The sequence below is a fragment of the Schistocerca americana genome, chromosome 1 (genome assembly GCF_021461395.2).
Source record: "Schistocerca americana isolate TAMUIC-IGC-003095 chromosome 1, iqSchAmer2.1, whole genome shotgun sequence".
In the NCBI taxonomy this organism is placed as follows: Eukaryota; Metazoa; Arthropoda; class Insecta; order Orthoptera; family Acrididae; genus Schistocerca; species Schistocerca americana.
This window is the reverse complement of record NC_060119.1, coordinates 226,400,082-226,414,298: the sequence shown is the minus strand read 5'-3', so window position 1 is coordinate 226,414,298 and position 14,217 is coordinate 226,400,082. Positions and strand designations below refer to the sequence as shown.

Here is a 14,217-nt window from a genome sequence, read left to right as displayed (position 1 = left end):
TCCTATTAAGTGGGGCAAATCCTGAGTTGCTGATAACTGTCAACAGCACACTTCAACTTCGACACACACCAAGCAGAGTACACTACTTCTTGTCTTTGTGTGTGCTCTACAGTTCAAACTCTCAACATACTGTCAATGTACAATGAAAAGTGAAGAATGGTATCAGTTATCTGCAAGTTGACTAGAACAATCCTAACAGTATGTCAGATGTTCACCACATGGCAGCAAGTTACAAATTTATAAATACTGGCATACTAGCAGTGTACAGATAGTCACTGCACTAGCAATTCCCAACAGGGGGTTAGTTAATTAATTAGTTACTTAGCTACATGTTCCACTGATCAATCTCACAGTAATCGTTATGATGTGGAACGTGTCAAGTGCAGCTATAGATTTATTTATTCCCATTCATTCCCATTTATAGTATAGGAGGCGTTGTCAAGAAAATATGGTTTCAATTTATTTTTGAAACTATTACTGCAGTCTATCGGACATCTTATTTCATCTGGTAATTCATCGAAAAGTTTTACAGCAGCACATTTTACCCCTTTCTGTGCCAAAGACAGGTTAAGTAGAGGATAAAGTACATCTTTCTTCTTCTGGTATTATAATCATGAATATCACTGTTGTTTTTAAAATGGTCCATGTTGTTGGGAGCAAATTTCATTATTGAGTACATGTACTGTGAGGTGGTTGTAAGAATTCCTAACTTTTTAAACAGATGCCTACAAGATGTGCGACAATGACCCCAAACATTATTCTAACCACTTTCTTTTGAGCAACAACTACTTTTTGCCTAAGTGTTCGGTTACCCCAAAATATTACTCTGTATGACATTAGAGAGTGAAATTATGTGAACTGTATTAGTTTACTAATTTCTATATCCTCAAAATTTGGCGATTACTCTGATTACAAAAGTTGGTGAACCTAGTCACTTCAGGAGATCCACAATATGAATTTTCCAATTAAGATTCTCACCTATATGTACACCCAAAAACTTAGTATGCTCTACCGTGGCTACTGACTTCTGTTGATGTGTTATATTTATTGAAGGAACTGTACTCCTTGCACCAGAAAATTGGATGCACTGTGTTTCTTCAGAGTTCAGAGCTAACCCACTCACAGAAAACCAACTAATAACTTTCCCAAAGACGTTATTTGTATCATTTTCTACTGGACTTTCTTTTGCTGGATTAATAATGATGCTTGTATCATCAGCAAACAGTGTCAGTTTAGCTTAGAAGGGAGGTCATTCAGATATATCAAGAACAGAAGGGCACCCATGATCGAACCCAGAGGAACACCTAATGTATTTTCACCCCAATAGGTGAAGTGGCAAACTTCCTTAAACCACTTAAACCATGTAAAGAAACATTTTGCTTCCTGTTCTGTAGATATGACTTAAACCACTCACATGCTGTTCCATTTATACCACAGAATTGTAATTTCTGTAACATAATGTCATGGTTCACACAATCAAATGTTTTGGATAAGTCACAGAAAATTCCTATTGCTGACATTTTACTATTTAAATTGGGCAGTGAAACTGTATATTGTTTTCTCAGTGGAACAGCATTTTTGAAATTCGAAATATGGTTTACTAAGTATCCCATTACTGTTGAAATGGCTAACCACTCTGGCTGTATTACTTTCTCGACGATTTTGAAAGTGCTGTAAGCATGGATACCGGATGCTAATTATTGACATCTGTGGTGTACCCTTTCTTGTAGAGAGGCTTGACAATGGTATATTTTAACTTGTCAGGGAAAATACCTTGATTTAGTGATGCATTACATATGCAGCTCAGCATATCAGCTGCAACCGCTCCACACTGTTTGGGCATTTATTTTTTGAAGATTTAATGATTTTCCTTATTTCACAAGATGTTGTTAGGTGAAAATTAATCTGACTAAAATTTCTCAAAACTAACTCTTCCATGTACTGCTTGGGTTTTTCTTTTGCACTATTCTCACCAATTTTTCACCTACACTTAATAAATGGTTGTTAAATACATTAGCTACTTGTGTACTGTTGGTTAAGAGGGTCTCATTCTCTACAATACTAATACTACCTACCCTAGTGGTTACTTTTCTTGTCTTCCTTCTAACAACATTCCATATTGATTTGATTTTTTTGCCAGAGCTTTTAATTTCATCTCTAACATACATATTTCTTGATTTTCTGCCAACTTTTCTCAATACGTTACAACAATTTTTATGTGTAAAATTATTTCCAGGTCTTTATAATAGCCTTGCTGTCTCTTGCAGTTTTCTTTTTCCTTCTGAAGACACTTAAATACCTGTAGTAATCCAAGGTTTCTTTGAAAACTGTTTGGTGTTACATTTAGTAATTTTTTTTTGGACAGCTATGTTCAAAAAAGGATATAAATTTATCATGAAATACTTTGGATTTATCATTAGCTTTTGGCTCATTATATACATCTCCCCAATTAACATTACTTAAACTTTCTCTGAAGTGGTTGGGCAATCCTACACTTTTACTTAATGATTTCTGAACTGTACATTCTGCTAGGTTTTGTAAGTTAATCGCCGGCCGGAGTGGTTGAGGGGTTCTAGGCGCTACAGTCTGGAACCGCGCGACCGCTACGGTCACAGGTTCGAATCCTGCCTTGGGCATGGACGTGTGTGATGTCCTTAGGTGAGTTAGGTTTAAGTAGTTCTAAGTTCTAGGAGACTGATGACCACAGAAGTTAAGTCCCATAGTGCTCAGAGCCATTTGAACCATTTTTGTAAGTTAATCAATCGTGCAACATGGTCTTATAATCCATTTATCACAGGGAAAACAAGTGTTATGTTTTACATCCTCTTGCTGCAGGAATAGATTATCTATTAAAGTGCTACTGTCTTGAGCTATAGTGATCACTGATTCTAAGTAATATGTTAATAACACATCTAGTTCACTTTTCCTATCAGAATTACTTAGAAAATTTACATTGAAATCACCACAGATTAATAATTTCTTCTTTTTGTCTGACAGACAGTGTAATAGGGAGTCAAACTTTTTTTATGAATACCTACCAATCACCTAATAGGGACCTGCACACTGTTGCTAATATCAACACCACATTATCTAGCTGTAGTTCACATGCAAAAACTTCAAAGTGCTGATCAACACAAAATTTGCTTACTTCTACAGTTTTGTATTTATCCCCTTGTTATGTGTAAATGGCAACTCCTCCATTATCCATGCTAAATCTGCAAGTGTAAGATGCTAAATTATACCCATTGATACTGACACTATTCATCCACACCGTTACATGGTCTTCACACAGACAAATTATATCAAACTCATTCTTATTTTTGAGATCATCTAAACACACTAACAGCTCATATACTTTTTTTTTGTCTCCTGACTAGAGTCCTGCATGACCGAGTAAGCGAGCACAAAATACTAGGTGGGGCGAGCACATCCTAACTGGATAGGCTGCCCGCACTAGTTCTAGTGACTGAGCATAGAAGCCGTGACTGAATACGTAGCATGTAACTTCAAACATATTACACATATCATTATCCGTGTGACATTGCAGCCAGTATGGGCTTCTCATTTGTGGTGTGTCTCTCTATGGAATCATGCACCGCGAGGAACCAGTGCAGTGAGACGTAAGATTGAAACCAATGTTTACACATTGAAGAAACGGGAAGGTCTAAAAAGCCAAGTATGGAGTACATTTCTGTTGGTTGTAGACGAAAACAGTGCATCTACTGGGTACGTATCGTGCCTAAACTGCTCCACATTATTGTGTTTCCAGTCAGGAACCATTCATTTAAAGAAACACAGTTGCAAGAAACCTCACAAAGGTACACCTCCTTCAGGGATACCGGCAGTAATAAAACATCCAACCAGGGTGCCAATGTGATAAAGGCTTTGGAAAATCACTAAAGGATTCCTTGTACTGCTCACTGTATAAACACAGCACTTAGCCACATTTTCGATGAAGATAACTTCTTGTTAAATCATGCCCCGAACATCGCATCAACAATAAATACTGCAAAATGCATCGTAAGGTACATTAAGGAAAATGGCCTCTGCTCGTCTTTGAAATCATCGTTGAAACAAGAGGTCTACACACTCTGGAACAGCTTTTACACTATGCTGGAATCCTTACACACTCAGTATAACGAAGTTGCTGCTTTGCTGACAGCACTTACAGATTGAAAAATTGCATAATTTCTGAGACCATTTAAGGAGGCCGCAGATGAATTAGAAGGCGAAAAAGAACCGACAGTCCAGTTATTTCTTCTTTGGTTTCACAAACTGCAACAAATTTGCAGTGTCTATGACATTGTCTGTCAGGTGAGTAATTACTGCAGTTAAAAGCACTGTTTCATTGTGATATGTGATAGATTTATAATTATCTACCGTAATGGATGTGTACTAACAGATATGTATTTTTCAACAGGAGGTACAAAGGATTAAAAATCGAGCCTTGACTTTCGTTTGTCAGAAGATTATGATCACTTCCAAAGATAAAATTGCTTCGTTTCTTTGGCCATCTTTCCGTGATCTTAATATGCTTGAAATAAATGAAAAGCATGAAATTCTTAGCAATGTGCGACAAATGTGTGCTACTTACGCAGGTACAACATGCAATCATTAACATAATCGTTTTTGCATAGTTGGTGGATAGTGTATTACAGAGCAATGGGAATGCTATAATTTGAATATTATTTCATTAACAAAAAACATCTCGTTTTCATGGGGACGTTTCGATGATTTCCACATCAGTTCTGTATTACTTGTCTCTTTTGTTTATTGTCATACATCCTTCAAGTACTGTGTCATCACCACCCAGAAAGAGAGATCGTTTCAAGGAATGGAGGAACAACAGATCATCGGCAGCAGATGAAGTAGATCTCTACCTTTTTATGCACCTCGAAGATGAGGATGACATCTTAAGGGGTGGAGCATACATGAAACATTTCTGCCAGGCCTGGCTGCAGTTGCAAGACATATTTTATGTATCCCAGCAACAAGCGCACTTAGTGAAAGATGCTTTAGTAAAGCCGGCATGTTACTAACAAATCGCCGCAGCCAATAAAATACGGAACGCTTTAGTGATTTACTGCTGATCAACAATACCGGTAACTATAATTTTGTTTCTGTTGCAAAAAAGTGAAAAGTATGACAAGTTACGTTTGTAAATGTTTAATGTTCTTTATATGCTTTCTTTATGAAGATCGTTGTCTTCTAGATTACAGGGAAAGCACTTATTTAATGTTTCTTGTTAATGAAAGGAAAAACAAATCTTCTGTTTGGAAATGAGACTCGTCTTCTATCTGCAATTGTACTGAAATATCGTTTTACTTTCCAATTTAGCTGTGTCACGCACCCGTTCTAGGAAACGTTACTTTTGTATTAAAAGAGAGAAAGAGACAGAGATAAATACATTTTGTGATTTTTTATATATATATATATATATATATATATATATATATATATATATATATATATATATATATATATATATATATGTGTGTGTGTGTGTGTGTGTGTGTGTGAGAGAGAGAGAGAGAGAGAGAGAGAGAGAGAGAGAGAGAGAGAGAGAGAGAGAGAGAGAGAGAGAGGCCTTGGGTTTGTACAGTACAGTGCAGCAAGCCGGGGCGGAGCGAAGTGAGACGTCAGCGGTGACCGACCAGTCATGCTCGGTTATCCGCGTGTCCGGAATCCGGACATCAGACATGGGGCGAGTACATGACCGAGCCGAGTCGAGTGGGGCCGGACACAAGCGGCTCGGTCCCCGCGTCAACAGGCGAGCCGTGATCGGTCAAACACAGAGCGTTGCAGCACTCTACTCCTGACATTTTGATGAAATGAGTTGATACTAGCATTAGCTTTATCCCCATTTACTGTACATGAAGCTTCTTTTATTCTATTTTTCTTCATTGTTGTCTGCCTGGACTTTGGCTTTACCCTAAAAAAACCTGTCTGCCTGGTCCGATTACCCACAGGGATCATCCCTTGTGTGACTGGGGGCCCCATTACAGTATCTGCAAAGTGAACTTATCTTTCCCCTTCCTATTTACGTGCAGGCCAAGTGTAGTGTATCCCCATCTGTCAATAGCATCAACTGGAACAACACTTACTTGACATTTTGCTGGTGCCAGGAACATCCTGTTCAGCTCAACTTTAACATTCCTTACAACAGTGTTTACCCAGGGCTGATTCATGGTGCTGAAAGACCTCCACAAAGCCTACATCTATGTGTCCAGTTTCTGCTCCTATTTTATCCAGGCCACTCCTAATACTATGTCTTGGATTCATAGCCACGTTGTTTTTGGGTCTCCCAACTATAATTATCTGATCTTCCTTTTCAAAGTCCCTGCTAGCTGACGTGATTTTTCTGTCACCTGGCTAAGGCTAGCACTTGGTTTCGCAAAACTTGTGACCTGGTACTGTGCACCCAATTTCTTCTGAAGCTGCTGGCTTACAATCCTCCCATGACTGCTACCTGGAAGCAGAATTCTTCTTTTCCTATTCTGATTTGATCCCAACCTGTCTTTTTTCTTTAAGATAATATTCAGTTTCAACCTACATTCAATTACATCTGGATGCGGCCCTTCCTCTAATACTTCAAATAGAAAGCCAAACTAACTGAATTTCAAAAGTGTTTTCAACAGTTTCCCTTTTTTGCCCTATGCTTGCCTCTTTTTCCCAGCATCCCATCTTTTGTCTCCCTTGACCTACATAATTCCAAATTTGCGTTTTCTTATTCGGCCTTAAGGGCATAAATTTTTTTCTCTTGTTCAGTGATTTTTCTATCTTTTCTACATAACCTACATTGCCATGGAAGAGCCTCTTTAGCTACCCACGTTTCCTCACCACTACATTCGCCCCAATGAAACCATAACCCACAGTCTTCACAGAATACCCCTTCCTTCAGATTTCTACGGCAACTACCACATTTGTCACACATGGTTTGATAGAAAAATTTACACAAAAATGAATACTTGTATTTGTTTTCTGTAGTTGAGGTACAAAAACAAATGAAATTCATTGCTGAATGAAGTTGAAGCATGTTAATAACATATTGGTCACAGCAAAAGTCTACAAAAGGGGGGGGGGGGGGGGTAAATTCACAAATGATACGTCTCATCTGATTCAATAATCATAATACCAACATTATAAACTTATCAGCTAACCAGTTAATGTTGCTTCACTAGCATGAACACATGTATAATTTACCCTCATAGAGAGAGAGAAGTAGTAACATCTCTCATACTTCATGTCAATGCCCCTTCATAAGAACTGTATGGCCTATTAATATACATTATTTCTAGTTATTAATCCAACATACTATCTTTTCAACATTTATTAGAAATGTTAAACTGGAAAAAATACTTACTCTCTCATGTTGCGAATTATTTTCAGCGTCATTGCTAGAGTTATTGAAGGTATGAGAGGAAGAACCTTCATATAAACAGCTGTCAAATGTGTGTGCCAATGGTTTAGACAACTGCTGAGTATCTGAAAGAAAGAAACATTATCACTGATTCAAATTTTATGGACTGAAGTCTCAAAGATCATAAGTTTTTTTGTGTTAACACACTCAATGTAATTAAACACAAACTTCAAAACTAGTAGAACTTACTCTAATCATCACCAAATCAAAAGTGAAGTTTGGAGGATAAATTTCCAACCAATTCTCAGAAAAACAAGCTTAAGACAAGATGACTGTCTATCATCATTACTGTTCAACTGTGCACTGGAATGTATAATGAGACACTGGCACAAGGTTACCCTAAAGAACATAAGAATTGGAAGTGTAAAAAGTGATATAAGTTTAAACTGCTTGCAATTTGCTGATGACCTTGCTCTCCTACCAAACAACATTCAAGAAGCCAGACAAAAAGATAAATCACAATGACTTCGAAAATAAGATGTCAACTGAACTGAGTAAAAACCCTACGAGATTTTGGTCGTATTTAAAATCAGTAAGTGGGTCAAAACCATCTATTCATTCTCTCAGCGACCACTCCGGCACCAAAATGGGAGATAACAGAGAGAAGGCCAAAATATTAAATTCAATCGTCCGAAGTTATTTCACCGTGGAAGATCGTAACACTGTCCCTGCATTCAATCGTCATGCAAACATCGTAATGGCAGATATTGAGATACCCGATTGTGGAATTGAAAAGCAGCTACAATTGCTTAGCAGTGGAAAGGCTTCAGGACCAGATGAGATACCTATAAGATTCTATAAATATTATGCGAAAGAACTTCCTCCCCTTCTAGCAGTAATTTATTGTAGATTGCTTGAGCAACGAAAGGTACCTAATGACTGGAAAAAAGTGTAAGTCATTCCCGTTTTTAGGAAGGGCGGTACGACAAATCCACACAATTATAGACCTATATCGTTGATGTCAATCTGTTGCAGAATTATGGAACATGTTTTATGCTCAAGAATTATGATGTTCTTGGGAAATGAACAGCTCCTCTGTAAAAATCAACATGGATTCCCCAAACAGAGTTCCTGCGAAACTCAGCTCGCTCCCTCCTCATTAGTTATTCCATCTACTCATCTGATTTTCAGTATTCTCTCACAGCATCAGTTTCAAAAGCTTTCATTTTCTTCTTGTCTGAACTGTTTATCATCCATCTTCCAGTTCTGTACAAAGCTACAGTCCAGACATATACCTTCAGAAGAGACTTCCTAACATTTAGGTCCATATTAGTGTTAACAAATTTCTCTTTACAAATTTCTATTTTTTAGAAATGCTTTCCTCAATATTTGTATTCTGTATTTTATATCACCTCTGCTTCGGCCAGCATCAGTTATTTTTCTGCCCAAATAATGAAACTGGTTGACTACCTTTAGTGTGTCATTTCTTAATCTTATTCTCTGTATCACCTGATTTGATTCAACTACATGCCATTATCCTGTTTTACTTTTGTTAATGTTCTTGTTATAACTGTCATTTAAGACATTATCTATTCCATTCAGCTGCTCTTCAAAGTGTTTTTCCATCTCCGACAGTATTAGAATATTGCCAGCAAAGCATAGAATTTCAATTCCCCCCCCCAATGAACTTTAATCTCCTTTCAAAATTTCTCCTTGATATTCTTTACAACTTGCTCAGTGTACAGATTGAATAACTTTGGGGTAATCTACAACTCTGCCTCGGTCCCTGTGACAAAGCAAGCTGGGATATTTTTACTTCCCCTCTTGCCCTTTTGCCATCTGCCTCCTTAAATTTGTTTTTTAAATTTTAACTACTTATCATTAACATATGTGAATATAATCCTGCATTTTCATAAAAGAGAAAGGTTGGCCCTTAGTATTAAAGAATATAACACCAGAACTAATTTTGTGCTGAGTTTTATGTATATAATTGATTTTCCAATTTATTTTGACAATTCCTAGTTAATATCTTTCATTGATGTACAACAGGAAACTATTTTAGCAGTATGTGGTTGGTCACCTGCTAACTATTAATGAGGCATATGAGAAATTAGAACAGTAGTGCACTGGCCAAATAACTGTATATTATTGGGGGGGAGGGGGGGGGGGGGGGTGAAAAGTGAAAGTAAAAGACTGTGAAACACAACTGTGCATCTGTCGGCTACATTATTTACAGTAGTCAGTGTCGGAATCCACAACCCATTTTTCACCCAATGTAGCTACACAGCACATCAACACGAGGACAACAAACGAAGAAAATAAAGCAGCCGAGCACTGCTTCATCCCTTCTCAGTTATTACATCCATTTTGTGTTCTGTGACTCTTACAACTTTTGTCTGTTTTCTGTACTACCTGAGACAACTTTTTGCTGCATGTATTTTATCTTTGATACCTTCAGAATGTAAGAGAGTATAGTCCATTCAATATCGCCAAAAGCTTTCTACAAATGCTATAAAAATCGGCTTGCCTTTTTTAAGCTTCAAAGCCAACTGATTTTCCCCAAGGTCAAATTCTACTAGCTTTTTCATTCTTCTGTAAACAATTTGCAACACCCCCAGTGAACCGTGGACCTTGCTGAGATAGGGTGCTTGTGTACCTCAGTGATGCAGATAGCCATACTGTAGGTGCAATCACAATGGAGGGATATCTGTGGAGAGGCTGCCAGAGAAACATCTGGTTTCTAAACAGTGGCATCAGCCTTTTCAGTAATTGCAAAGGCACAGTCTGGATGAGTGACTGATCTGGCCATGTAACATCAACCAATGTGTTGATGCTGCGAATGGCTGAAAAAAAGGGGAAACTACAGCTGTTACTTTTCCTGAGGGCCTGCAGCTGTTCTATGTGGTTAAATGGTCATGGTATCCTCTTGGGTAAGATATTCCAGAGCTAAAAAAATCCCGTGTTTAGATCTCTGGGTGGGGACTCTCAGGAGGATGTTTTCATCAGGAGAAACAAAACTGGCACTCTATGGGTCAGAGTGTGGAATGTTAGATCCCTTAATTGGAGAGGTAGGTTAGAAAATTTAATAAGGGAATTAAACAGGTTAATGTTGGGTATAGGGGGGTTAGTGAAGTTTGATGGCAGGGCTTTTGGTCAGGGAATACAGCGTTATAAATACAAAACAGGCTTAATGCAAGAGTAGGTCCAATAAGGAATAAGAAAATAGAAATGCATGTAAGCTACTATGAACAGCACAGTGAATGCATTGTTGTAGCCAATATAGACATGAGACAACACCCACCACAGTAGTACAAGCTTATATGCCAATTAGCTCTACAGATGATGAAAAGATTGAAGAAATGTATGATTCAGTGAAGGAAATTATTCAGATAGTTAAGGGAGAGGAAATGGAAGAAAAGTAAAAATGGTAGGAGAATATGGAATGTGGTAAAAGAATGGACTAAGACATTGCACAGTAGAATTGTGCACAGATCATAATTTAATCATCACCAACACTTGGTTTAGGAATCATGACAGACATTTGCATATGTGGAAAAGACGAAGACAGCAGAAGGTTTCAGAGAGATTATATAATCATAATACAGAGATTTCAGAACCAGATTTTAAGCCATAAGACATTTCCAGGGGCATATGTGGACTTCAACAGTAATTTATTAGTGATGGGCTGTGGATTAAAACTGAAGAAACTGCAAAAAAAGGTAGGAAATTAAGGAGACGGAACCTGGGTAAGTTGAAAGAAACAGAGGGTGTTGAGAGTTTCAAAAGGAGCATTAGACGACAATTGATTGAAACAGGGGAAAGGAATATATTACAAGACAAATGGGTAACTTTGAGACTTGACGAAAGAAGAAAGTATAAAAATGCAGTGTACGAACCTGGGAAAAGAGAACACAGACATCTAAAAAATAGACTGACAGAAACTGCAAATGGCTAAACAGGAATGGCTAGAGGACAAATGCAATGCTCTAGAAGTGTGTATAACTAGGGTAAATATACATACTACCTATAGGAAAATTATAGATACCTATGGAGATAAGAAACACAGCTGTATGACAGTCAAGAGCTCAGATGCAAAACCAGCACTAAACATTGAAGGGAATGCTGAAATGTACGAACAAATTAACTTGAAGGCAATATTATGGAAAGGAATGAGGAAATAGATAAAGATGAGACGGGAAATAGGATACTGCAAGAAGAATTTGACAGAGCACTGAAATACTTAAGTGGAAACAAGGCTCCTGCAATATTACTGAACTATCAGTTTATAAGTCATGGATGCAAAATATGGATTCAAATTATTTACAGAAGAGTGGAAAAACTGGTAGAAGCTGACCTCAGGAAAGATCAGTTTGGTTTCTGGAGAAATGTAAGAACATGCGAGTCCATACTGACCCTACGACTTCTCTCAGAAAATGGCTTAAGAAAAGGTATATCCACGTTTATAGCATTTGTAGACTTAGAGAAAGCTTTTGGCAATATTGATTGAAATACACTCTTTGAAATTCTTAAGGAAGCAAGGGTAGAATACAGCAAAGAAAAGGTTATTCACAACTTCTACAGAAATCAGACAGCGGTTACAAGAGTCAAGAGGCATGAAAGGGAAACAGTTGTTGAAAAGGGAGTGAGATCTGCTCACTGGGCAAGTTGTGAAGGAAAACAAGGAGAAATTTGTCAGAGAAATTTAAGTTCAGGGAGAAGTGAAAAGTTTGAGATTTGCTGATGACATCGTAATTCTGTCAGAGACAGAAAACGGGATTGATGACCTTGCCATTTGGTCTCATACCCCCCCCCCCCCCCCTGCCCCAATCAATTAATCAATCAAAGACAGAAGGACTTATAAGAGTGACTGAATTGAATAAAGAGTGTTAAAAGGAGAATATAAGAAAATACCGATAAAAGCAAAGCAATTGTAATGGAATATATTCAGATTACGCTGGTGATGTTGAAGTAATTAGATTAGGAAATGAGAGATTTGCTGTTTGAGCAGTAAAATTACTGCTGATGGCTGAAGTAAGTGAGGATATAAAATGTTGACTGACAATGGCTGGGAAAGCATTTCTGAAGGGAAACTTGTTAACATCGAATATAAATTTAAGTGTTAGGAAGTCTTTGCTGAAGGTATCTGTCTGGAGTGTAGCAATGTATGGAAATGAAACCTGGACTATAAACAGTTTAGGCAAGAAGAGAAAAAAGCTTTGGAAATGTGGTGTTACAGAATAATGCTGAAGACTAGGAGGGTAAATCACATACCTAATGAGGAAGTACTGAATATAATTGGGGGAGAAAAGAAAATTTTGGAATAACCTCTGTTCTGGGAACAATGGTGGACATTGTTAACTTCTTTGAAATATCCTTGAGCGAGATCAGTCTTCTCCAATAGTCACTGAAATAATAAAAAGTATGACCTCAGAGCCCAACAACAGGCATCATTCATTCCGAAATCTGTTGCTGCTTTCACGCTGTTCCCTTACTGAGTTCTGTAAGATCTTCTTTGACATGCTTGATGTGATTCCTCCCACCCAACCTCATTTCAGTGGCAACATTTGGTGGACTCATGGTGAAACCTGTTGCCATTTCCCTAAGAGGGACCATTATTCACCATACATGTGAACAGTCGATGATTAACAACAAATCTTTATCCTTTTTTGCACCTGCCCCCACTTTGCCCCTCACACTCAAACGCACACGTATTTCCTCTCAGGTGAACTGTGTTGCACTGGCACACTTTCAGTTTCAGAGGAATGTAGCACCTCAGACTTGTTTGTTAAGGGAATGTACACTGATCAGCCAGAACATTATGACCACTTACCTAGTAGCTGACATGTCCACCTGTGGCATGGATAACAGCAGTGACATATCATGGCATGGAAGCAGTAAGGCCTTGGTAGGTCACATCTGCTCACACAAGTCACCTAATTTCCGCAAATTCCAGGGAGAGTGGCCAATGAGCTCTGACGGCACAGTCCATCACACCCCAGATGTGTTCGATCGGGTTCAGATCTGATGAGTTGGGGGGCCAGCGCGTCTACTGGAACTTGCCACTCTGTTCCTTGAACCACTTCATCTGACTGATGGCCTAGCAACATGGTGCATTATCTTGTCAACAAATGTCACTGCAATTGGGAAACATGATCATCATGGAGAGGTGTACATGGTCTCGACCAGTGTATGATATTCCTTGGCTGTCATGATGTCTTGCACGAGCTCCACTGGACCCACGGATGCCCACATGAATGTTCCCCAGAGCACAATGGAGCCACCGACAGCTTGTCTCTGTTCCACAGTACAAGTGCCAAGGAGCTGTTCCCCTGGAACATGACGGATTCGCACAATCCCATCGGCATGATAGAGGTATCAGTATTCATCATACCTTGCAATGCCCTGCCCCTGCGCCAGTGTCCAGTGCTGAAGCTCACATGCCCATTTCAGTTTAAGTTGCCAATGTTGTGGTGTTAACATTGGCATATAGGTGGGCCATCGGCTGCAGAGGCTCATCATTAGGACTGTTCGGTGCACTGTTTGTTCACACACACTTGTACTCTGCCCAGCATTAAAGTCTGATGTTAGTTCCATCACAGTTTGCTGCCTGTCATGTTTTTTCCAGTCTGCCCAGCGTATGACGTCTGACATCTGTAATGAGGGGTGTCTGCCCAATCCCACAACATCTGGACATGGTTTCACCTTGGTTTTCTCACATATTGAAGACACTTACCATTGCACTCCTCAAACACCTGACAAGTCGTGCAGATTCCAAAATGCTTGTGCTGAGCCTCCTGGCCATCACAACCGCCCTCGGTCAAAATCGAATAGATTGCATGCCTTATTATTGATAGTAA

The 14,217-nt window shown here is 38.6% G+C and overlaps 1 protein-coding gene across 4 annotated transcripts in view; it reads right to left on the bottom strand.

The window, feature by feature from the left end:
* The window catches only part of LOC124616014, a 217,171-nt gene that overhangs the window by 71,130 nt on the left and 131,824 nt on the right, over positions 1-14,217 (bottom strand). For all 4 annotated transcript variants that reach the window (XM_047144267.1, XM_047144349.1, XM_047144426.1 and 1 more), the window contains one exon: positions 7,364-7,485. In XM_047144267.1, the coding sequence (XP_047000223.1) occupies positions 7,364-7,485 (122 nt within the window). The remainder of the gene's footprint in view (positions 1-7,363; positions 7,486-14,217) is intronic.